This window comes from Pristiophorus japonicus, chromosome 3, assembly GCF_044704955.1.
Source record: "Pristiophorus japonicus isolate sPriJap1 chromosome 3, sPriJap1.hap1, whole genome shotgun sequence".
Lineage (NCBI taxonomy): Eukaryota > Metazoa > Chordata > Chondrichthyes > Pristiophoridae > Pristiophorus > Pristiophorus japonicus.
The window spans coordinates 79,632,358-79,657,561 of record NC_091979.1 but is presented as its reverse complement, the minus strand read 5'-3'; the positions used below and the strand labels follow the sequence as shown (position 1 = coordinate 79,657,561).

General features: G+C 42.1%; 1 protein-coding gene across 2 annotated transcripts in view; it reads right to left on the bottom strand.

Moving 5' to 3' along the window:
- The window catches only part of lmln (leishmanolysin-like (metallopeptidase M8 family)), a 104,871-nt gene that overhangs the window by 53,110 nt on the left and 26,557 nt on the right, over positions 1 to 25,204 (bottom strand). For both annotated transcript variants that reach the window (XM_070874524.1, XM_070874533.1), the window contains 5 exons: positions 11,882 to 12,060; positions 8,259 to 8,364; positions 3,171 to 3,265; positions 2,802 to 2,919; positions 1,043 to 1,150 (listed from right to left, as the gene is read on the bottom strand). In XM_070874524.1, coding sequence (XP_070730625.1) covers positions 1,043 to 1,150; positions 2,802 to 2,919; positions 3,171 to 3,265; positions 8,259 to 8,364; positions 11,882 to 12,060 — 606 coding nt within the window. The remainder of the gene's footprint in view (positions 1 to 1,042; positions 1,151 to 2,801; positions 2,920 to 3,170; positions 3,266 to 8,258; positions 8,365 to 11,881; positions 12,061 to 25,204) is intronic.

Here is a 25,204-nt window from a genome sequence, read left to right as displayed (position 1 = left end):
TTTCTTTGTTCCCCATTATAAATTCACCTGAATCCGACTGCAAGGGACCTACGTTTGTCTTCACTAATCTTTTTCTCTTCACATATCTATAGAAGCTTTTGCAGTCCGTTTTTATGTTCCCGGCAAGCTTCTTCTCGTACTCTATTTTCCCCCTCTTAATTAAACCCTTTGTCCTCCTCTGCGGAATTCTAAATTTCTCCCAGTCCTCAGGTTTGCTGCTTTTTCTGGCCAATTTATATGCCTCTTCCTTGGATTTAACACTATCCTTAATTTCCCTTGTTAGTCACGGTTGAGCCACCTTCCCCATTTTATTTTTACTCCAGACAGGGATGTACAATTGCTGAAGTTCATCCATTTGATCTTTAAATGTTTGCCATTGCCTATCCACCGTCAACCCTTTAAGTATCATTTGCCAGTCTATTCTAGCCAATTCACGCCTCAAACCATCGAAATTACCTTTCCTTAAGTTCAGGACCCTAGTTTCTGAATTAACTGTGTCACTCTCCATCTTAATAAAAAATTCTACCATGTAGGTAGGCAATTAGCCCAACTTTTTGCCAGCACGTTGACTTGTATGAGGAGATCAAAGAGGTACGAGTAGTCGGAACTTGACAGATTGCAAGTTTGGATTTAGTAGTTTCAGTATGCCGTCATACCAACCGCAAATTCAGGGGCATTGTTATAGCAAGAGTCTATTGTATTTCATCAGAATTTGAAGTGAAAGTATGACCTAGACACACCATTTTTTCCATAGCTACCCATTAGTGCCAAAAATAACGTACACACGTTTTCTCTTGTCCTGCAAGCTTTATACACCCACTGGCATGAGTACTCTACAACCACAAATCACTGCATCCAGCAAGATTTCCAAAGTGGGGACATGAAATCTGAATCATCTGACAAATTATACAAAATATACAACTTTCAATATATGACTTTCAAAATATACAAAATTATAGTACATCCAACATAGCTGAAATAATTATAGAGATTATAGTTTCGGTGAAAAAATTGCTCAACACAAAGCTTCACTCAACCTTACCTCCAGCAACCTCTTTTCCCAGTGATTCAGTTCTGTCCCCATTCCACCTTGATTCTCAAGTTCCATTCCTTCAAGAATTGGGCAGTTAAAGTGTTTCTGCGCTTCTTTCTGCCCAAGGGGTAATCATACTTAATTGTTAGAGCAAAAATAGGTTCTCCATCTAAATAACTTTGCACATTTTATCGCAACATATCATTAATGGCAGGGCACTAAACAGTCACTCAATTATTATTCTGCCTGAAATGAGATCTTTTGCGGATCTTTAGTCGGAAGACAGTTCAAGCAGAGGATTTGCATTCAGATGTTGGCCTATCTTTTATCTTTTCAGATGCTGGTCAGCCTACAGGTGATTCCCAGCAGATTCTATTTATATTTCTCTGTCTCACTTAGCTATTTTCACTGTATTTTGTCTTTTAATTGCCTCACCGAGATGATCTCCACCAATTTAAATTATTTCCAGCTTTTCAAAAAAATGAACAGTTTGGGCATTCCATAACATTACACTAAACATTACAGAAGACACCTCAAGTCGCTGGAGATATATCACCAACGATGTCTCCGCAAGATCCTGCAAATCTCCTGGGAGGACAGGCGCACCAACATCAGTGTCCTCGACCAGGCTAACATCCCCATTATTGAAGCACTGACCACACTCGATCAGCTTCGCTGGGCAGGCCACATAGTACGCATGCCAGATACGAGGCTCCTTAAGCAAATGCTTTATGCGGAGCTCCTTCATGGTAAACAAGCCAAAGGTGGACAGCGGAAACGTTATAAGGACACCCTCAAAGCCTCCCTGGTAAAGTGCGACATCACCACTGGACTGCTGGGAGACCCTGGCCCCAGACCACCCGAGGTGGAGAAAAAGTCCATCTAGGAGGGCTTTGAGCCTCGACGCAAGGAGCATGAAGAGGCCAGACGCAGACATCGGAAGGAGCGCGCGACAAACCAGCCTTACCGACCCCTTCCCCCGACGAATGTCTGTCCCACCAGTAACAGGGTCTGTGGCTCTCGTATCGGACTGTTCAGCCATCAAAGAACTCACTTTGGGAGTGGAAGCAAGTCCTCCTCAATTCCGAGGGACTGCCTATGATAATGATGATGACTAAACTTAATGTTTTTTTAATTGCCAGACAAATTTGTTAAAAAGTAAATGAAAAAGTGAATAGTTGCTTCCTTCCCCCAAGCCCCCATTATTTTCCAATTCTCAGACTGGCTCAGGCTTTAAACAACTAGACAAATGTACTGAATATTAGTTGAATAGACAGTACTCAGTCAATACAGAAATTACAAACTTTACGAATCGCATCAAAATGTCAAAAACAAGGGCAATTCTCTCATACTAACTTCAATATAAGCCTTGAAATATAGGTTATTTCTTTTTACATAGCTAACTGCTACTGGCTTACTGATCATCCAGTTCCCAGTTGTGACGAAGGCTCTACACACAAAACTTTAGACCATCTTTTCTCTTTACAAATGCTGACTGACTCTTGTATATTTCTAGCTTTGACTTGAAATGAGAGCAATCTCAAGACAGGTGCATTGATAACGTCAGTAGCTACGTCTTGCCAATCTGAGATCTATTCACTCATATTCTGTTTTCTGTCCTTCAGTCATTCCTCTTTACATGCTATCACGTTATCTTTCACATGGTACTGTATCAAATGCTTTTTAAAAGTCAACATACATGTATCTATTGCATCCCCATTGTCCATCATAAAGGTTTGGGAAAAAAAATAATTTTGTTGATACTCACAACAACTCGTGGAGTTACAAGAAGAAGGACCTCATGATTAAGCTTGTTGTTCCCCCGTACATTCCACAATCTCACTGCCTTGCGCACAACATTGTCACTCCACTGGTATAATCCAAGTCTATTCAAATACAAATGTAATAAATACAAAGACAATTAAAAAAATCTAACCAGTAGCCAATACAATTCAGAATTTGCAGCATCAGAAAAATATTTTTGATTAAGATTAAACAAGCAGGTAAATGTACCTTTTTTAAAAATCACAACTACAAGGTTTATTTAAAGAAAAAAAACTCTTTCATGCTAGATGACAAAACAAGTTTTCTCAAAAATTAAAAACAAAATATTAACTTGTATTAAAATGTAACTTACGATTCATTAAAAGGCGGAAGACCATTTGCCTTCCTCATAGTTAGAGGTTTACCCTCATCATCACGGTAGAAAGCAAAAAGTCCTGCAGAGAAGCCCTAAATTGAAATAGAAAATAAACACTTTTAGTGTGTATGTTAGAGACAATAAACTGCATTACAGTAAAACTATCCTCATAGAAATTTCTTCCCAGAAAATAAGTATTGTGGGGATTATACTGGTTAAAATTCTTGTGCGAATTTTCAAACTTATAATAAATTATTATTTTATACTATACACGAAGCCACCTCCTGAAAAGAATCACATTTCACAGTGATATCACATCACATCCTGGAGGACATAACTGGACCTATCAGGTGATGAGGGAACCAACACACGGAAGAAAACTACTTGACCTTGTCCTCACCAATCTACCTGCCACAGACATGTCTGTCTATAATAGCATTGGTAAAAGTGACCACTACATTGCCCTTGTGATGATAAAGTCTCGGTCCACTGTAGGACAACCTTTATTGTGTAGTATAGCATGGCTACCATGCTAAGTGGGACAGATTTAGAAGCCCAAAAATGGATATCCATGAGGCACTGTGGAGTATTAGCAGCAGAACTGTGTACCGCCACAATCTGTAACTTCATAGTCCAGCACATTCCTCGTGGTTTTAATACAGCATTTAACAATGAGCTTTATAAGTTAGATTTGTGTTGTTATGTAGCTCTATTTCCTTACTTCATTTTCTGTATACATTTATGCTCCACTGGCATTACAACAGGGTGCAACTAGAGGTAAATTATATCAAGTTTCTGGTTTATTTTCCTTTATTTGGTAGATTTCTATTTTCCCAATCTTTTCTGTTTATGGATCCTTTTTTCCCTTTAATTTATCTATCTTTTACTATTTCAAGTTTTCTTTCACTGTCACCCACCAACTACCACTGTTGCTTCTCTTTTTGGTTTATTTACTATCATTTATTTCTGTGTTTTTAACTTCAGTTCCTTCTTTCCAAATTTATTGCTTTCTATTTTTTGCAACTGTCTCAAGTAACTTGTAACAATTCCATACAAAAATTACACAATATTTCCATACCTAGTTTAAAATCCAAACCGTATTACTCAGCACATCTTCTGCAACAATTTATTTGAATCACTTAGCAGAAAAGCTAACCCTTCCTTTCATTAAAAAAAAATGATTTTGTAATTAATGAGAAAAAAACGTTTTATAAAAGGCCACATATATTAAAACAATCCTAGGCTCATTCATTCTGCAATGGCAACACAATTTTTTCTGAAAAATTTTAAAAAGCCATAAACTCTTGCTATAATATACTCAATGAATTCTTCTTTTCTGTTTTCATGGAGCAGACCATCTTTCCAACATGTAATCTGAAGTTCTAGAATACAAAGGATGCACTAAGAGTAATAAAAATTTCAAATATGGCAATTCAAGATAAACTGAGAAAATCAAATGAGTATAAGGCAACAAGCCCAAATGGACTTCATACAAAGGAATATAAATTGACTAGAAGTAAGTCACATCCTTGCCATGTTTTTAGGTGAATCAATCGAAATAAGAGTAGTGTCCGAGGACTACATAGTAACTAATGTAACAACAGATCTTTAAAAAGGGGCATAGAGACAATTAAGGAAACTACAGGCACTGGGATAACATCTGATGTGGGTAAAGTATTTGAAGGCATCCTGAAAAAGAGGATAATGGGCCCAAATTTGTCCAGGAGTTGCTCCGTTTTTTTTTTGGAGCAACTTGATTTTTCTGGAGTATCTCAAAAACCCCCATTCTGCACATTTAATTTGCGCCAGTGTAAGTGAGTTAATTAGGATTTTTTTGGGTTTAGTTTTATTTTTTCAGCCACCTACGCCTGTTTTAGCCATTTAAGCCAGTTTGGACAGTTAATAGTTGCTCCAAACTAACTCAGGCCAGCGTATGTGGCCACTTGTGGCTGCACAGAAAACCCTTGTGGAGAGTTAAGAAATCAGCGCAGGTAGCCTCCAAATGATAGGAATGCTAGTTTTTTTTAAAAATCCCAAGCAGCGAGACTGGACAGGGTGTAGGTGCTATCAGCCTGATTAAACAGAGTATGGGGTTTTTACAAGAATAAATATGATCTTGTAATGAAGGCTGAAGTATAGGGGCCACTTAAGCAAGGGGAGGGTTTTCTTCGTAAATAATATATCAAGAGCACCAACGCTCTCACCTAATGGATTCGTGTGCGGCATCAGTTTCAAGGACAGAGCATCGTGCAGAACCACAACCGCAAATGCCGGTAATCAGCAGCTTGTGGTTACTGTTTGCTGCTTTTAGTCAATGAACATTTTGCTATTTACACAACAATAAAAATATTTCGGTTCGTTATTCCAAATAAGGATGTAAATTGTCGAGAAAAAAAAGCAATAACTTTATACACCACATTGGATTTTGACCTGCAGCACCAAAGATTTGCATTAAAGTACTAGAAAATCTTTGAAACATGGAAAATAGGTGCAGGAGTAGGCCATTCAGCTCTTCGAGCCTGAACGACCATTCAATATCATGGCTGATCATGCAACTTCAGTACATTTTCCTGCTTTCTCTCCATAACCCTTGATCCCTTTAGCCGCAAGGGCCAAATCTAACTCCCTTTTGAATATATCTAACAAACTGGCCTCAACAACTTTGTGGTAGAGAATTCCACAGGATCACAATTCTCTGAGAGAAGTTTCTCCTCATCTCGGTCCTAAATGGCTTACCCCTTATTCTTAGACTGTGACCCCTGGTTCTGGACTTCCCCAACATCGGGAACATTCTTCCTGCATCTAACCTGTCCAATCCCGTCAGAATTTGATATGTTTCTATGAGATCCCTCTCATTCTTCTAAATTCCAGTGAATACAAGCCTAGTCGATCCAGTCTTTCTTCATATGTCAGTCCTGCCATCCCGGGAATCAGTCTGGCGAACCTTCGCTGTACTCCCTCAATAGCAAGAATGTCCTTCCTCAGATTAGGAGACCAAAACTGTACACAATATTCAAGGTGTGGCCTCAACCAAGGCTCTGTACAACTGCAGTAAGACCTCCCTACTCCTATAGTCAAATCCTCTCGCTATGAAGACCAACATGTCATTTGCCTTCTTCACTATCTGCTGTACCTGCATGCCAACTTTCAATGACTGATGTACCATGATACCCAGGTCTCATTACACCTCCCCTTTTCTTAATCTGTCACCATTCAGATAATATTCTGCCTTCCTGTTTTTGCCACCAAAATGGATAACCTCACATTTATGTACATTATACTGCATTTGCCCACTCACCTAACCTGTCCAAGTCACCCTGCAGCCTCTTAGCATCCTCCTCACAGCTCGGGGGGCGGGGGGAAGATTCTTTTCTCCCCACTCACCCCGCCCGATCAAAACTCAGTCTCCCTGCACCAATCTGTTTCTTGTAGCCCTCAGCGCGGGAAGGCAGCGGCTGGCCTGTGCGGCAGGCCACTCAGGCCGGGATGGGTTGGGTCCCACGCTGCAGGCATCATCGTGCTGGGAGGGCGAGGAGCTACTGCGCATGCGTGCAGGCTCCACTGCGCATACGCGCAGCTGCCGGCTGTGTTTTCAGCGTAGGGCTGTAGCTCTGCCCCCCACTCCACAAGAAACGGTGCGTCAGGACCCGGGACACACAGCAGAGTGGGCAGAATCCTTAATAAGTTTTTTGCCGCCGTTTTGAGCGCACAGTCGGCACATCTCGGGAGAGTGCGCAGGAAAAAGAGGTTGGGGAAATTTGGGCTCAATGAAAATACTGAGTTAAGCACCTTAGGATGTTTCTTATGTTGCATAGAATTTCACAGAAACAGGCCATTTGGCCCAACTATGCTGATGTTTATGCTCCACAAGAGCCTCCTTAATTTCACACTATCAACATATGTTAAGAGCACTATACAAATGCAAGTTGTTGTTAAATAGGTATTGTACGATGAAGAAATCTGCTTGGAGTTATGGGACAGAGGACTGGCCTAATAAATGTACTGGAGTTCTTCGAGTAAATAATGGAGTTCGCTGATGATAGAAAGTCTGTGGATGTGATGTATTTAGATTTCAGCAAGGCTCTTGATACCATGCCACAAGCGATTAGTCCACAAGGTACAATGCAAGGAATACGAGGCAAGCTTCTGAGCTGGATTTAAAGTTATTTAAACCAGAGAAAACAAAAGATGGTTGTGAATTTGAGCTGCATTGACATAGCAAGGGACAATAAGAGATCAGGGTGCCACAAGGATTTATAATGCAGAGAATTATTTGGAGCTGGAGACAAAAACAAAATTTGCAGAAAACACCAAATGGGATGAGGGAGCATCAAACAATAGGGTGCAACTAAACTAAGCACAAAGGGATCTAGAGGTTCAGAAGGTTGGGCTGATTATAGTGGCAAATGGCATTTAATGTGGACAAATGTTAGGTCCAGACTAGAGAAGGGAAATAAACAATCGGAATTTAAATAAAATTGGCTCTAGACTGCAGAATGCCAACACAGAAAAGGGATTGGGATCTGGGCCTATTGTTGGGCAGCTCACAATAGTGCAGGGTGCAACAGTAGAAAGGAAAGCCAATCAGATCTTGGGGTGTATAGCCAAAGGGATAAAATACAAATCCCGGAGATGATAATATGTATGTACAAGGCAATAGCATGGCCACACTTGGAGAACTGGTCCTTGTACTACAGCAAGGGCATACAGATGTACAAAGTTGTAAAAAGGGGGAGCCAAACAGATACTTAAAGATCTGAACGAGGAGAAGAGCTCGAAAAGCTGTAAGTAGAGCTTGAGAAGCTTAGAATAGTTTACTCTGGAGAAACCAAAATACTACTGATGCTGGAAATCTGAAATAAAAACAAAATGCTGGAAATGCTCAGCAGGTCAAGCAATGTCTTTGGAGAGAGCGAAAGGTCATTGACCTGAAACATTAACTCTGTTTCTCTCTCCACACATGCTGCCTGATCTGCTGAGTATTTCCAGTATTTTCTGTTTCTATTAAAGTCAAATCTTGCTTCTTGGAACTTTGACCACTATAATTTCCCAAACAAAATGACAACATGTATACAGTTAACCTACCAATGCATGGACAATTTCATGTTTCACTGTTGACAACATGCCTTGAAACTCCTGTGGCTCAGTGGGGATCATACTCGGACACAGGTTTGCGTATCCTGCAATAGGCCTGCAATATTTTGAGAGAAAAGAATGCATTAAGATTACAAATGGAATGCCTGTTATTGTGTAACTTTTTGAATTTTACTTTTTAAAAAAAAAATGAATTGAATGGTTAAAACTTATATTGAACTTTGTGTTCATTTAACATCTACAGCATATTAGTATTGAAGCATTCCATACACTACGACAATTCTCAGGCTAAATAACACAAGATAATTTATAAACAGATATATAAAGAGATAGGCCAGAATGGAGAATATAGTACGAGGAAACTCTCAAACTCCAATAAAAATGTGCACTTGGTTGAGCTTTACTCCCAATACATCAAAATACCAGGAAGCAAAGATTTAGACAATTATTTTTGTGAGCAAAAGGAGATTTAGAATGGAATCAGATAAAAACACAACCACCACCATAAGTACTATTGTATACTTTTATTTTTATCTGTTAGTTATAGAAATGAACTGTGATAGATTTAAATGCTTTTAATCTTCACTGCTTTTCATTGGCATTTCCCATTTAGTTTCAATTGTAAAATAAGTTGAGGAAATAGTTTGCTCTCTCTATTTCTCACAACACTCTTCAACTGATCTGTCCAAATGACATCAATCTGAACAAGGAGTTGTTAATCATCTGGTAGTTCTCGGATTTGTACTTTCATAGAATGAATCATAGAATCACAGAATGGTTACAGCACAAAAGGAGGCCACGCCGGCTCTCTGCAAGAGTATTGCAGCTAGTCCCACTCTTCCGCCCTTTTCCCATAGCCCTGAAATTTTTGTTCCTTCAAGTACTTATCCAATTCTGTTTTGAAGGCCACAATTGAATCTGCCTCCACCACCCCCTTCAGGCAGTGAATTCCAGATCCTAACCACTTGCTGCGTAAAAAAGATTTTCCTCATGTTTAACGCCAACTCGGTTACATGAAGGCAGTTGTAGCAGTACAGGGAAGAACAGCAGCAACACAAAGTTTACTGTTCTTTATTTCAGTTACTACTGCAACATTCTATCCAGAAGGAGGCCATTCGGCCCGTCTGCTCCATCACGACATGCAAGCCATGATCCTGACCAACAGATCCACCACAGACCTAATCCACGTCCGGACCGGGGTCAAGCAGGGCTGCGTCATCGCGCCAATGCTCTTCTCGATCTTCCTCGCTGAAATGCTCCAACGCACTCTCAACAAGCTCCCTGCTGGAGTGAAACTAAACTATAGAACCAATGGGAACCTGTTCAACCTTCGGCACCTCCACGCTAGATCCAAAGTCGTCCCATCCTCTGTCATCGAACTACAGTACGCAGACGACGCTTGCATCTGCGCACATTCAGAACCTGAACTCCAAGCCAGTCAACACCTTCAAGACCAGGACCTCAAATCTGGCACGAAGCTTATCGTCTACAGGGCAGTAGTGATACCCGCCCTCCTAAATAGCTCAGAGACGTGGACCATATATAGTAGACACCTCAAAGCACTGGAGAAATACCACCAGCGCTGCCACCGCAAGATCCTGCAAATCCACTGGAAGGATAGACGCATCAACGTCAGTGATCTCGATCAGGCCAATATCCGCAGCATCGAAGCACTGACCACACTTGACCAGCTCCGTTGGGCGGGCCACATCATCCACATGCCCGACACGAGACTCCCAAAGCAAGCGCTCTATCGGAACTCCTACATGGCAAGTGATCCCCAGATGGGAAGAGGAAACGCTTCAAGGACACCCTCAAAACCGCCTTAATTAAGTGCAACATCCCCACTGGCACCTGGGAATCCCTGGCCCAAGACCACCCTAAGTGGAGGAAGGGCATCCGGGAGGGCGCTGAGCAACTCGAGTCTCGTCGCCGAGAGCATGCAGAAACCAAGCGCAGACAGAGGAAGGAGCGTAAAGCAAAGTAGACTCTCCACCCACCCTTTTCTTCAACGACTGTCTGTCCCACCTGTGACAGAGACTGTAATTCCGGTATTGGACTGTACAGTCACCCGAGAACTCACTTTTAGAGTGGAAGCAAGTCTTCCTCAATTTCAAGGGACTGCCTATGATGATGATCCTATCCAGGTGCTGTAAATAATGCAGGTGATACAAAACTTGGAAGTATAGTGAACAGTGAGGAGGATAGCAATAGACTTCAAGAGGTCATAGACAGGCTGGTGGAATGGGCAGATGAAATGTAATGCAGAAAAGTGCAAAGTGAAACATTTTGTTAGGAAGAACGAGGAAAGGCAATATAAACTAAAGGGTACAATTCTAAAGGTAGTGCATGGACGGAGAGACTTGGGGATATAATAGTGCATAAATCATTGAAGGTGGGGCAGGTTGAGAAAATGGTTAAAAAAAGCACGTGGGATCCTGAGCTTCAAACATAGAGGCATAGAGTACAAAAGCAAGGAAGTTACGATGAACCTTTATAAAACATTGGTTTGGCCTCAACTGGAGTATTGTGTCCAATTCTGGGCACCACACTTTAGGAAGGAATGTGAAGACCTTTGAGAGTGCAGAAAAGATTTACAAGAATGGTTCCAGGGATGAGGGACTTCAATTACGTGGATAGACTGGAAAAGCTAGGGTTGTTCTCCTTAGAGCAGAGAAGGTTGAGATGAGATTTGTTAGAGGTGTTCAAAATCATGAGGGGTCTAGACAGAGTAGATAGAGAGAAACTGTTCCCATTGGTGGAAGGGTCGAGAAGCAGAGGACACAGATTTAAAGTGATTGGCAGAATAACCAAAGACAACATGAGAAAAATCTTTTTACGCAGAGGATCTGGAATGCTCTGCCTGAAAGACTGGTGGAGGCAGATTAAATCATGGCTTTTGAAAAAGGGAATTAGATAAGTACCTGAATGAAAAAAAATTGCAGGGCTACAGGGAAAGGGCGGGAGTGTGGGACTAGCTGAAGTGTTCTTGCAGAGAATTGTCATGGGCTTGATGGACCAAATGGCCTCCTTCGGTGCTGTAACCATTCTATGATTTTATGATTCTATAAAGATTACTGGAGCAGCAGGACAAAAAGTTCAGTTGGTCACGTTACTTTAACAGAAGCATATCCTCCATGCTTTCCTCCTTCAGCCACATTGTCTCCTACCAAATATTTTTAATTTCTTCAACATTTCTATTGAAAAAAATTTTAGTGATAGAAATTCTTACCTATGCGCTGGAGTATAGATGAAGTGGCTCTAAAAGGCAGTGATTCCTCCTACAGTATAGAACATGGGTAACAACCACTGCCATCTAAATTTACTTATAATCCTTAGCAACTGAACGAAAGCTAATGATCAATAGCCAAAATTTAGCTTAACATTGCTACACATCTCAAATCAATAATTTTGCACTAAAACTTTGTATTAGGAGTTTCAATGACCATTTTCTGAATGCTAATAATCTTTGCTCTGCACATACAATTGTTGTAGAGTATCAAGTAAGGGTTTCATATAGATTTTACAAAATGTGGCTAGCACGTTGAAATATAATGCTTCAAAATCTGTTTACAATTATTTATCTACCAAGGACTAGCCTTAACAGATCTCACCTGTCCAATTCTGCTTCCAGCTGACAATATGCTGCATAGGCTACAATGTCCTCTTGTCTGCAGCGTTCTGTAGTTAGTGCACTCACATAGAGTAAAAAGTCAGCATCCCTGACACCTGGACCATCAGTTAGCCCTGCAGACCCACAAGATTTTCCATTTTCACTACACACCCTGCATTGCTGGATAGATCAAATAAATGTTAATAAATCACATTGTAATGTTCCAGTTAGAATTTAATTCTGTAGTGTACATGATTTAGTGCCACACCAACCTCTCTTCATTTAGTGAGTCGGTCACACCGCAAGGAAAGGTTGCACAGCCAGATAGGGAATGGGTGACCATCAGGAAGAGCAAGGGAAGCAGATACACCGTTTTGGGTAATGTTGGGGGAGATGGCTCATCAGGGGAAGGCAGCAGCAGCCAAGTCCATGGCACCAGGGGTGACTCTGCTGCACAAGAGGGCTGGGAAAAGAGTGGGAGAGCTATAGTGATAGTGGATTCAATTGTAAAGGGAATAGATAGGCCTTTTTGCAGCCGCAAACAAGACTCCAGGATGGTATGTTGCCTCTCTGGTGCAAGGGTCAAGGATGTCTTGGAGCGGCTGCAGCGCATTCTGGAGGGGGGAGGGTGAACAGCCAGCTGTCGTGGTACATATCGATACCAACCATATAGGTAAAAAACGGGATGAGGTCCTACAAGCTGAATTTAGGGAGCTAGGGGTTAAATTAAATAGGACCTCAAAGGTCGTAATCTCAGGATTGCTACCAGTGGCATGTGCTAGTTAGAGTAGAAATTGCAGGATAGCTCAGATGAATACGTGGCTTGAGGAATGGTGCAGGGGGGATTCAAATTCCTGGGACATTGGAACCAGTTCTGGGAAAGATGGGACCAGTACAAACCGGACGGTCTGTACCTGGGCAGGACCGGAACCGATGTCCTAGGTGGAGTGTTTGCGAGTGCTGTTGGGGAGGGTTTAAACTAAAATGGCAGGGGAATGGAAATATATGTAGGGAGACAGAGGGAAGTAAAAAGGGGGCAGAAGCAAAAGGTATGAAGGAGAAAGCAAGAGTGGAGGGCAGAGAAATCAAGGGCAAAATCAAAAAGGGCCACATTACAACATAATTCAAAAAGGACAAAGAGTATTAAAAAAACAAGCCTGAAGGCTCCGAGTCTCAATGCGAGGAGCATTCGTAATAAGGTGGATGAATAGACTGCGCAGATAGCTGTTAACGGATATGATGTAATTGGGATTACGGAGACATGGCTCCAGAGTAACCAAGGCTGGGAACTCAACATCCAAGGGTATTCAATATTTAGAAAGGACAGACAGGAAGGAAAAGGAGGTGGGGTAGCGTTACTGGTTAAAGAGGAGATTAATGCAATAGCAAGTAAGGACATTAGCGAGGATGATGTGGAATCTATATGGATAGAGCTGCGAAACACCAAAGGGCAGAAAACATTAGTGGGAGTTGTGTACAGACCACCAAACAGTAGTAGGGAGGTTGGGGATGGCATCAAACAGGAAATTAGGGATGCATGCAATAAGGGTACAGCAGTTATCCTGGGTGACTTTAATCTACATATTGATTGAGCTAACCAAACTGGTAGCAATACTGTGGAGGAGGATTTCCTGGAGTGTATAAGGGATGGTTTTCTAGACCAATATGTCGAGGAACCAACTAGAGAGCAGGCCATCCTAGACTGGGTCTTGTGTAACGAGAGAGGATTAATTAGCAAAATGGTCGTGCGAGGCCCCTTGGGGAAAGAGTTACCATAATATGGTAGAATTCTTCATTAAGATGGAGAGTGACACAATTAATACAGAGACTAGCGTCCTGAACTTAAAGAAAGGAAACTTCGATGGTATGAGACATGAATTGGCTAGGATAGACTGGAGAATGATACTTAAAGGGCAATGGCAGACATTTAAAGATCACACGGATGAACTACAACAATTGTACATCCGTGTGGCGTAAGAATAAAAAAGGGAGGGTGGCTCAACCGTGGCTATCAAGGGAAATTAGGGAAAGTGTTAAATCCAAAGAAGAGACATATAAATTGGCCAGAAGAAGCAGCTAACCTGAGGACTGGGAGAAATTTAGAATTCAGCAGAGGAGGACAAAGGGTTTAATTAGGAGGGGGAAAATAGAGTATGAGAGTAAGCTTGCAGAGAACATAAAAACTGACTGCAAAAGCTTCTATCGATATGTGAAGAGAAAAAGATTAGTGAAGACTAATGTAGGTCCCTTGCAGTCAGAATCAGGTGAATTCATAAAGGGGAAGAAGAAAATGGCAGACAAATTGAACAAATACTTTGGTTCTGTCTTCACTAAGGAAGACACGAATAACCTCCCGAAAATACCAGGAGACCGAGGGTCTAGCGAGAAGGGGGAACCGAGGGAAATCCTTATCAGTCAGGAAATGGTGTTAGAAAAATTGATGGGACTGAAGGCCGATAAATCCCCACGGCCTGATAGTCTGCATCCCAGAATACTTAAGGAAGTGGCCCAAGAAAAAGTAGATGCATTGGTGGTCATTTTCCAACATTCCATGGACTCTGGATCAGTTCCTATGAATTGGAGGGTAGCTAATGTAACCCCACTTTTTAAAAAAGGAGGGAGAGAGAAAACAGGGAGTTTATAGACCAGTTAGCCTGGCATCGGTAGTGGGGAAAATGCTGGAATCAATTATTAAAGACGTAATAGCAGCGCATCTAGAAAGCAATGACAGGATCGGTCTAAGTTAGCATGGAATTATGAAAGCAAAATCATGCTTGACAAATCTTCGAGTTTTTTGAGGATTTAACTAGTAGAGTGGATAAGGGGGAACCAGTGGATGTGCTGTATTTGGACTTTCACAAGGCTTTTGACAAGGTCCCACACAAGAGATTAGTGTACAAAATTAAGGCACGTGGTACTGGGGGTAATGTATTGACGTGGATAGAGAACTGGTTGGCAGACAGGAAGCAAAGAGTGAGAATAAACATGTCCTTTTCAGAATGGCAGGTAGTGGCTAGTGGGGTGCCGCAGGGTTCAGTGCTGATACCCCAGCTATTTACAATATACATTAATGATTTAGACGAAGAAATTGAGTGTAATATCTCCAAGTTTGCAGATGACACTAAGCTGGGTGGCAGTGCGAGCTGCGAGGAGGATGCTAAGAGGCTGCAGGGGTACTTGGACAGGTTAGGTGAATGGGCAAATGCATGGCAGATGCACTATAATGTGGATAACTGTGAGGTTATCCACTTTGGTGGCAAAAACAGGAAGGTAGATTATCTGAATGGTGGCAGATTAGTAAAAGGGGAGGTGCAAAGAGACCTGGATGTCATGGTATATCAGTCATTGAAGGTAGGCATGCAGGTACAGCAGGCAGTAAAGAAAGCAAATGGCATGTTGGCCTTCATAGCGAGGGGATTTGTGTATAGGAGCAGGGAGGTCTTACTGCAGTTGTACAAGGTCTTGGTGAGACCACACCTTGAGTATTGTGTGCAATTTTGTCTCCTAATCTGAGGAAGGACGTGCTTGCTATTGAGGGAGTGCAGCGAAGGTTCACTCGACTGATTCCCGGGATGGCAGGACTGATATATGAGGAAAGACTGGATTGGCCAGGCTTATACTCACTGGAATTTAGAAGAATGAGAGGGGATCTCATAGAAACATAGAAAATAGGTGCAGGAGTAGGCCAATTCTGCCCTTCGAGCCTGCACCACCATTCAATAAGATCATGGCTGATCATCACCTCAGTACCCCTTTCCTGCTTTTTCTCCATACCCCTTGATCCCTTCAGCTGTAAGGGCCATATCTAACTCCCTCTTGAATATATCCAACGAATTGGCAACAACTCTCTGCGGTCGAGAATTCCACAGGTTAACAACTCTCTGAATGAAGAAGTTTCTCCTCATAGTCCTAAATGGCTTACCCCTTATCCTTAAGACTGTGTCCCCTGGTTCTGGACTTCCCCAACATCGGGAACATTCTTCCTGCATCTAACCTGTCCAGTCCCGTCAGAATTTTATATGTTTCCATGAGATCCCCTCTCATCCTTCTAAACTCCAGTGACTACAGGTCCAGTCGATCCAGTCTCTCCTCATATGTCACTGCTGCCATACCGGGAATCAGTCTGGTGAACCTTCGCTGCACTCCCTCAAGAGCAAGAATGTCCTTCCTCAGATTAGTAGACCCAAAACTGAACACAATATTCCACGAGGCCTCACCAAGGCCCTGTACAACTGCAGTAAGACCTTCCTGCTCCTATACTCAAATCCCCTAGCTATGAAGGCCAACATGCCATTTGCCTTCTTCACTGCCTGCTGTACCTGCATGCCATCTTTCAATGACTGATGTACCATGACACACAGGTCTCGTTGCACCTCCCCCTTTCCTAATCTGCCGCCATTCAGATAATATTCTGCCTTCTTTATTTGCCCACTCACCTAACCTGTCCAAGTCATCCTGCAGCCTCTTGGCATCCTCCTCACTGCCACCCAGCTTAGTGCCATAGGCAAACTTGAAGATATTACACTCAATTCCTTCATCGAAATCATTGATGTATATTGTAAACAGCTGGGGTCCCAGCACGGAGCCCTGCGGCACCCCACTAGTCACTGCCTGCCATTCTGAAAAGGACTCATTTATCCTGACTCTCTGCTTCCTGTCTGCCAACCAGTTCTCTATCCACATCAATACATTACCCCCAACACCATGTGCTTTAATTTTGCACACCAATCTCTTGCGTGGGACCTTGCAAAAAGCCTTTTGAAAGTCCAAATACACATCCACTGGTTCTCCCTTATCCACTCTACCAGTTACATCCTCAAAAAATTCTAGAAGATTTGTCAAGCATGATTTCCCTTTCGTAAATCCATGCTGACTTGGACCGATCCTGTAACTGCTTTACAAAATGCGCTGCTATTTCATTTTTAGTAATTGATTCCAACATTTTCCCCACTACTGATGTCAGGCTAACCGTTTTCCCCGTTTTCTCTCTCCCTCCTTTCTTAAAAAGTGGCGTTACATTAGCTACCCTCCAGTCCATAGGAACTGATCCAGAGTCGATAGACTGCTGGAAAATGATCACCAATGCATCCACTATTTCTAGGGTCACTTCCTTAAGTACTCTGGGATGCAGACCATCAGGCTCTGGGGATTTATTGGCCTTCAATCCCATCAATTTCCATAACACAATTTCCCACCTAATAAAGATTTCCTTCAGTTCATCCTTCTCACTTTCCAGAAGGTTATTTGTGTCTTCCCTCGTGAAGACAGAACCAAAGTATTTGTTCAATTGGTCTGCCATTTCTTTGTTGGCCATTATAAATTCACCTGATTCTGACTGCAAGGGACCTACGTTTGTCTTCACTAATCTTTTTCTCTTCACATATCTATTTTTTGCTTTTGCAGTCATTTTTTATGTTCCCAGCAAGCTTCCTCTCATACTCTATTTTCCCCCTCCTAATTAAACCCTTTGTCTTCCTCTGCTGAATCCTAAATTTCTCCCAGTCCTCAGGTTTGCTGCTTTTTCTGGCCAATTTATATGCCTCTTCCTTGGATTTAACACTATCCTTAATTTCCCTTGTTAGCCACGGTTGAGCCACCTTCCTTTTTTTTATTTTTACTCCAGACCGGGATGTACAATTGTTGAAGTACATCCATGTGATCTTTAAATGTTTGCCATTGCCTATCCACCATCAATCCTTTAAGTATTGTTCGCCAGTCTATTCTAGCCAATTCACATCTCATACCATCGAAGTTACCTTTCCCCAAGTTCAGGACCCTAGTTTCATAGAAACTTATAAAATTCTGACGGGACTAAACAGGTTAGATGCAGGTAGAATGTTCCTGATGTTGGGGAAGTCCAGAACCAAGGGTCACAGTCTAAAGATAAGGGGTAAACCATATAGGACCGAGATGAGGAGAAACTTTTTCACCCAGAGAGTTGTGAACCTGTGGAATTCTCGACCACAGAAAGTTGTTGAGTCCACTTCGTTGGACATATTCAAAAGGGAGTTGGATTTGGCCCTCGCGGCTAAAGGGATCAACGGATATGGAGAGAAGGCAGGGGTGGGGTACTGAGGGTGCATGATCAGCCATGATCGTATTGAATGGCGGTGCAGACTCGAAGGGCCGAATGGCCTGCTCCTGCACCTATTTTGTATGTTTCTATATCTGTGCACCATCCAGAGAATGTTTTTAACACAAATGTGCTGCCACTTTTTAAAACCAACTCTTGACAAACACAACATGTGGCTTCATAGAAACATAGAAAATAGGTGCAGGAGTAGGCCATTCGGCCCTTCTAGCCTGCACCGCCATTCAATGAGTTCATGGCTGAACATGCAACTTCAGTACCCCATTCCTGCTTTCTCACCATACCCCTTGATTCCCCTAGTAGTAAGGACTTCATCTAACTCCTTTTTGAATATATTTAGTGAATTGGCCTCAACAACTTTCTGTGGTAGAGAATTCCACAGGTTCACCACTCTCTGGGTGAAGAAATTCCTCCTCATCTCGGTCCTAAATGGCTTCCCCCTTATCCTTAGACTGTGTCCCCTGGTTCTGGACTTCCCCAACATTGGGAACATTCTTCCTGCATCTAACCTGTCTAACCCCGTCAGAATTTTAAACGTTTCTATGAGGTCCCCTCTCATTCTTCTGAACTCCAGTGAATACAAGCCCAGTTGATCCAGTCTTTCTTGATAGGTCAGTCCCGCCATCCCGGGAATCAGTCTGGTGAACCTTCGCTGCACTCCCTCAATAGCAAGAATGTCCTTCCTCAGGTTAGGAGACCAAAACTGTACACAATACTCCAGGTGTGGCCTCACCAAGGCCCTGTACAATTGTAGCAACACCTCCCTGCCCCTGTACTCAAATCCCCTCGCTATGAAGGCCAACATGCCATTTGCTTTCTTAACCGCCTGCTGTACCTGCATGCCAACCTTCAATGACTGATGTACCATGACACCCAGGTCTTTTTGCACCTGCCCTTTTCCTAATCTGTCACCATTCAGATAATAGTCTGTCTCTCTGTTTTTACCACCAAAGTGGATAACCTCACATTTATCCACATTATACTTCATCTGCCATGCATTTGCCCACTCACCTAACCTATCCAAGTCGCTCTGCAGCCTCATAGAATCCTCCTTGCAGCTCACACTGCCACCCAACTTAGTGTCATCCGCAAATTTGGAGATACTACATTTAATCCCCTCGTCTAAATCATTAATGTACAGTGTAAACAGCTGGGGCCCCAGCACAGAACCTTGGCGGTACCCCACTAGTCACTGCCTGCCATTCTGAAAAGTCCCCATTTACTCCTACTCTTTGCTTCCTATCTGACAACCAGTTCTCAATCCATGTCAGCACACTACCCCCAATCCCATGTGCTTTAACTTTGCACATTAATCTCTTTTGTGGGACCTTGTCGAAAGCCTTCTGAAAGTCCAAATATACCACATCAACTGGTTCTCCCTTGTCCACTCTACTGGAAACATCCTCAAAAAATTCCAGAAGATTTGTCAAGCATGATTCCCCTTTCACAAATCCATGCTGACTTCGACCTATCATATTACCTCTTTCCAAATGCACTGCGATGACATCCTTAATAATTGATTCCATCATTTTACCCACTACCGATGTCAGGCTGACCGGTCTATAATTCCCTGTTATCTCTCTCCCTCCTTTTTTAAAAAGTGGTGTTACATTGGCTACCCTCCACTCCATAGGAACTGATCCAGAGTCAATGGAATGTTGGAAAATGACTGTCAATGCATCCACTATTTCCGAGGCCACCTCCTTAAGTACTCTGGGATGCAGTCCATCAGGCCCTGGGGATTTATCGGCCTTCAATCCCATCAATTTCCCCAACACAATTTCCCGACTAATAAGGATTTCCCTCAGTTCCTCCTCCTTACTAGACCCCCCGACCCCTTTTATAACCGGAAGGTTGTTCGTGTCCTCCTTCGTGAATACCGAACCAAAGTACTTGTTCAATTGGTCCGCCATTTCTTTGTTCCCCGTTATGACTTCCCCTGATTCTGACTGCAGGGGACCTACGTTTGTCTTTACTAACCTTTTTCTCTTTACATATCTATAGAAACTTTTGCAATCCGTCTTAATGTTCCCTGCAAGCTTCTTCTCGTACTCCATTTTCCCTGCCCTAATCAAACCCTTTGTCCTCCTCTGCTGAGTTCTAAATTTCTCCCAGTCCCCGGGTTCTCTGCTATTTCTGGCCAATTTGTATGCCACTTCCTTGGCTTTAATGCTATCCCTGATTTCCCTTGATAGCCACGGTTGAGCCACCTTCCCTTTTTTATTTTTACGACAGACAGGAATGTACAATTGTTGTAGTTCATCCATGCGGTCTCTAAATGTCTGCCATTGCCCATCCACAGTCAACCCCTTCAGTATCATTCGCCAATCTATCCTAGCCAATTCACGCCTCATACCTTCAAAGTTACCCTTCTTTAAGTTCTGGACCATGGTCTCTGAATTAACTGTTTCATTCTCCATCCTAATGCAGAATTCCACCATATTATGGTCACTCTTCCCCAAGGGGCCTCGCACAACGAGATTGCTAATTAATCCTCTCTCATTACACAACACCCAGTCTAAGATGGCCTCCCCCCTAGTTGGTTCCTCGACATATTGGTCTAAAAAACCATCCCTTATGCACTCCAGGAAATCCTCCTCTACCGTATTGCTTCCAGTTTGGTTAACCCAATCTATGTGCATATTAAAGTCACCCATTATAACTGCTGCACCTTTATTGCACGCACCCCTAATTTCATGTTTGATGCCCTCCCCAACATCACTACTACTGTTTGGAGGTCTGTACACAACTCCCACTAACGTTTTTTGTCCTTTGGTATTCTGCAGCTCTACCCATATAGATTCCACATCATCCAAGCTAATGTCCTTCCGAACTATTGCCTTAATTTGCTCCTTAACCAGCAATGCTACCCCACCTCCTTTTCCTTTTATTCTATCTTTCCTGAATGTTGAATATCCCTGGATGTTGAGTTCCCAGCCCTGATCATCCTGGAGCCACGTCTCCGTAATCCCAATCACATCATATTTGTTAACATCTATTTGCACAGTTAATTCATCCACTTTATTGCGGATACTCCTTGCATTAAGACACAAAGCCTTCAGGCTTGTTCTTTTAACACCCTTTGTCCTTTTAGAATTTTGCTGTACAGTGGCCCTTTTTGTTCTTTGCCTTGGGTTTCTCTGCCCTCCACTTTTCCTCATCTCCTTTCTGTCTTTTGCTTTTGCCTCCTTTTTGTTTCCCTCTGTCTCCCTGCATTGGTTCCCATCCCCCTGCCATATCAGTTTAAATCCTCCCCAGCAGCACTAGCAAACACTCCCCCTAGGACATTGGTTCCGGTCCTGCCCAGGTGCAGACCGTCCGGTTTGTACTGGTCCCACCTCCCCCAGAACCGGTTCCAATGCCCCAGGAATTTGAATCCCTCCCTGTTGCACCACTGCTCAAGCCACGTATTCATCTGCGCTATCCTGCGATTCCTACTCTGACTATCACGTGGCACTGGTAGCAATCCCGAGATTACTACTTTTGAGGTCCTACTTTTTAATTTAGCTCCTAGCTCCTTAAATTCGTTTCGTAGGACCTCATCCCTCTTTTTACCTATGTTGTTGGTACCAATGTGCACCACGACAACTGGCTGTTCTCCCTCCCCATAAGGGAGAAATGCTCAGACAGGAAAAACAGTACATTATGTTCCTGGCATATGGCAGTTTGAGTGAAAGGCAAAAGCCACTTAACTGCATCGGTAAATGTGCAAAACCAGCATAGGTTAAAAAGTGTACCGATGACACAAAAAGCAACAAAAATGGTTGGATGACTTCAGAACTTTCCAAAAACTAGATTAAGGACTTCAACAGCGAGTTGGCAAACCCCAAGAGAAAGGTTACTCTAATTGTAAATGACTGTCCTGTTTACCCAAGATACAGCTTGCAACTTATAGCAATATAAATTGTCCACTTTCTACCAAGTAAAATGAACTGCAACAAGTCTACAGGTCAAGGCATGATACAAAATTTCAGAGGTGTCGAGTCTATTTGTCTTAATTCAAAGTTGCTTAAATCAAATGATTTAATCATTCAATTTATAAGCTTTACTATATTATTTACATTGTTTAATTCAAATTATTGAATAATGCAACATTTTTAGTGCAAAAAATGTTATTTTAAATTATCAGGAGTGCACTGTATACCAGATGAGCTACCCGATTGCATGCAGGGATGAGAGACCCCAGCAACATAAATGTCCTGCAGGCAATGAGGATGAGTTGCTGTGCATGGAAAGAACTAAGTGAGCACAGTGGCAGAACCTGTTACCATCACTGTGGTCTCATCACTGTGCTCTTCCACAACTGTGGAAGAGACTTCTACTGCAGTTGATGATATAATGGAGCCAATAGATGAGGATATAAACAAGGACACAGGAGCTCTAAATACAGATATTGACTGACACACATGTAAACATGAATGGCACTATCAAAATATCCACTGAACTTAGATATGGAAATAATTTCTGTTACCACTGCACAAAAGGATATGAAGTGAGGAAAAGGAGGCCAATGATGACAACAAGCATAAGCCAATCACCCACGCAAGTGGGACACTGGAAATTAATTTAACTACAATTATGCATGATGCTGTGATCGGGCTTTTTTTTAATGCTAAAACATCAGCAGGTACAGATTATATTTGGAAATACCAAGAAAACTAGAAATTATATTTCAGGATTCTATTGAGAATGGATGTGTTCCAAAGGACTGGAGAGTGACCAATGTAATACTCATTTTCAAACAGAGAGACAGAGACAAGTAGTTATGGGTCAGGTAGTTTATATAATGGATGGGGAAAATGCAGTGGATGTGGGCTACATGAATTTTCAGAAAGCCTTTGAAAGGGTTCACACAGGAGACTATTGAGGAAGATTAAGGAGAATGTAATTAGGGGAAAAGTATCAAATTGGATGAAAAACTGGTTAGAAGGGAGGAAACATAGAATAGAAGTTACGGGCAGTTTCTCAGGGCGGTCGGAATTGGGCAGTAATATCCCACAAGGTGTTCTGGGACTGCTTCTGTCCATTGTGTATATCAATGGTTTTGATACAGGACTAGAGGAAGTGGTCTGATTTTGATATAGGGCTAAAAGGAGTGGTGTCCAATTTGCAGGTGATACTAAAATAGGAGGCACACATAAATAATTCTGAGGACCCACAGGTAGCTGCTGTGGATATTGATAAGATGGGTAGAAGGAAAGAAGGAAGGGAAAGAAAGGAAAGTAAAAGTAAGTAAAAAAAGTAAAAGTAAAAAAAGTAAAAGAAAGATTTGCATTTATATAGTGCCTTTCACCACCACCGGACATCCCAAAGTGCTTCAGAGTGTCAGCTGTAGCTCAGTGGGTAGCATGCTCGCTTCTGAGGTCGAAGGTTGTTGGTTCAAGTCCCACTCCAGGGACTGGAGCACGAAAAATCTAGGCTGACACTTCAGCGCAGTGCTAAGGGAGTCTTTTGGATGAGACGTTAAACCAAGGCCCCGTTTGCTCTCTCAAGAGGACGGAAAAGATCCTATGGCACTATTTTGAAGAGCAAGGGAGTTATCCTCAGTATCCTGGCCAATATTTATCCCTCAATCAACATAACAAAAAAAACAGACTATCTGATCATTATCACTTTGCTGTTTGTGTGAGCTTGCTTGTGCGCAAATTGGCTGCCACATTTCCTACATTACAACAGTGACTGCACTCCAAAAGTACTTCATTGGCTGTAAAGCGCTTTGAGACGTCTGGTGGTCATGAAAGGCGCTATATAAATCTAAGTCTTTCTTTCTTTCTTTCTTTCCAGCCAGTGAATTATTTTTGAAGTGTAGTCACTGTTGTAATGTAGGAAATGCGGCAGCCAATTTGTGCACAGCAAGCTTCCACAAACAAAAGTCTGATAATAAACAGGTAATCTGTTTTTGTTATGTTGATTGAGGGATAAATATTGACCAGAACACCGGGGATAACTCCCCTGCTCTTCTTAGGAATAGTGCCATGGGATCTTTCACATCCACCTGAGAGGGCATGCGTAGGACAGCACCTCCAACAGTGCAGCACTCTCTTAGCACTGCACTGGAGCGTCAGCCTAGATTTTTGTGTTCAAGTCTCTGCAGTGGGACTTGAAACCACAACCTTCTGACTCAGGGGCAAGAGTGCTACCTGCTGAGCCAGAGCTGACACTCTAATGGACAACGAAAATGGGCAAAAAGGTGACAGATAGAATTTAATGTCAATAATTGTGAGGTACTATATTTTGGTAAAAAAATTGAAAGTAATACTTTAAATGGGGGAAGACTGGATGATATAGAATAGCAGAGGAATTTTAGAGTTCAGGTTCAAAAGAAAAGCAACACATCAATTGGATACAGCTATAAAAAATATGAATACAGTACTGAGTTTTATAGCAAGAGTTTAGAATATAAGAGTCAAGTTGCAATGGTGACTCAACATTAAACCGTAATAGAATCACAGTTAGAGTATTTTGTGCAGTTTGGAGCTCCATTCTATCGGAAGGATGTTGAAGGAAGAAAGATGGTACAGCGCAGATTCATTTGGACAATGCCTGGTATGAGGAAATACAAATACTGAGAAAAATTTGGGCTGTCCTCATTGGAACAGAGAAGATTAAGGGGTGATTTGATAGAGGTGTTTGAAATTATGAAGGGATGGGGCATAGAAATAAATTCCAGTGATGGAGGGGTTCAGAATGAAGGGACATAGATACAAGATTAAATGCAATAGATTTAGGACAGAAAGGAGGAGAATTTTTTTATATACAGAGAATCGAGGGGCAGTGGAATGCAATCCTGGAGTTAGTTATTGAAGCAGAGACTATATCAATATTTAATAGGTTAGATAAGTGGTTGACGGAAAGGGAAATAAAAGGATATGGGAACAGAATGGGCACATAAAATTAGTACAATTGCTTGTGTGGAGGGCAAACATCAACATAAACTGGTTGAGCTAAATGGCTCATTGTGTTGTAATTTATATGTAATTCTGCCTATACAGAAGCTCATGCCATTGCGAATTTGGCATGGAGCAGCCTTAACTTTTTGAGCTTATATGGCCTTAGCCACCAGTCATTTGGTAGAGGCAAGTAAAGAAAATAAATATAAAAGTAAATGAAAACCTATTGCGAATATTTAACCTCCGTATAGTTCTTCTGCAATTCATTGCTCTCATCCCAATGAATCACCTTTCTATATGGTGTTCATACTCCAGAACCTCTCTGCTCAAAGAGCAGCATGAC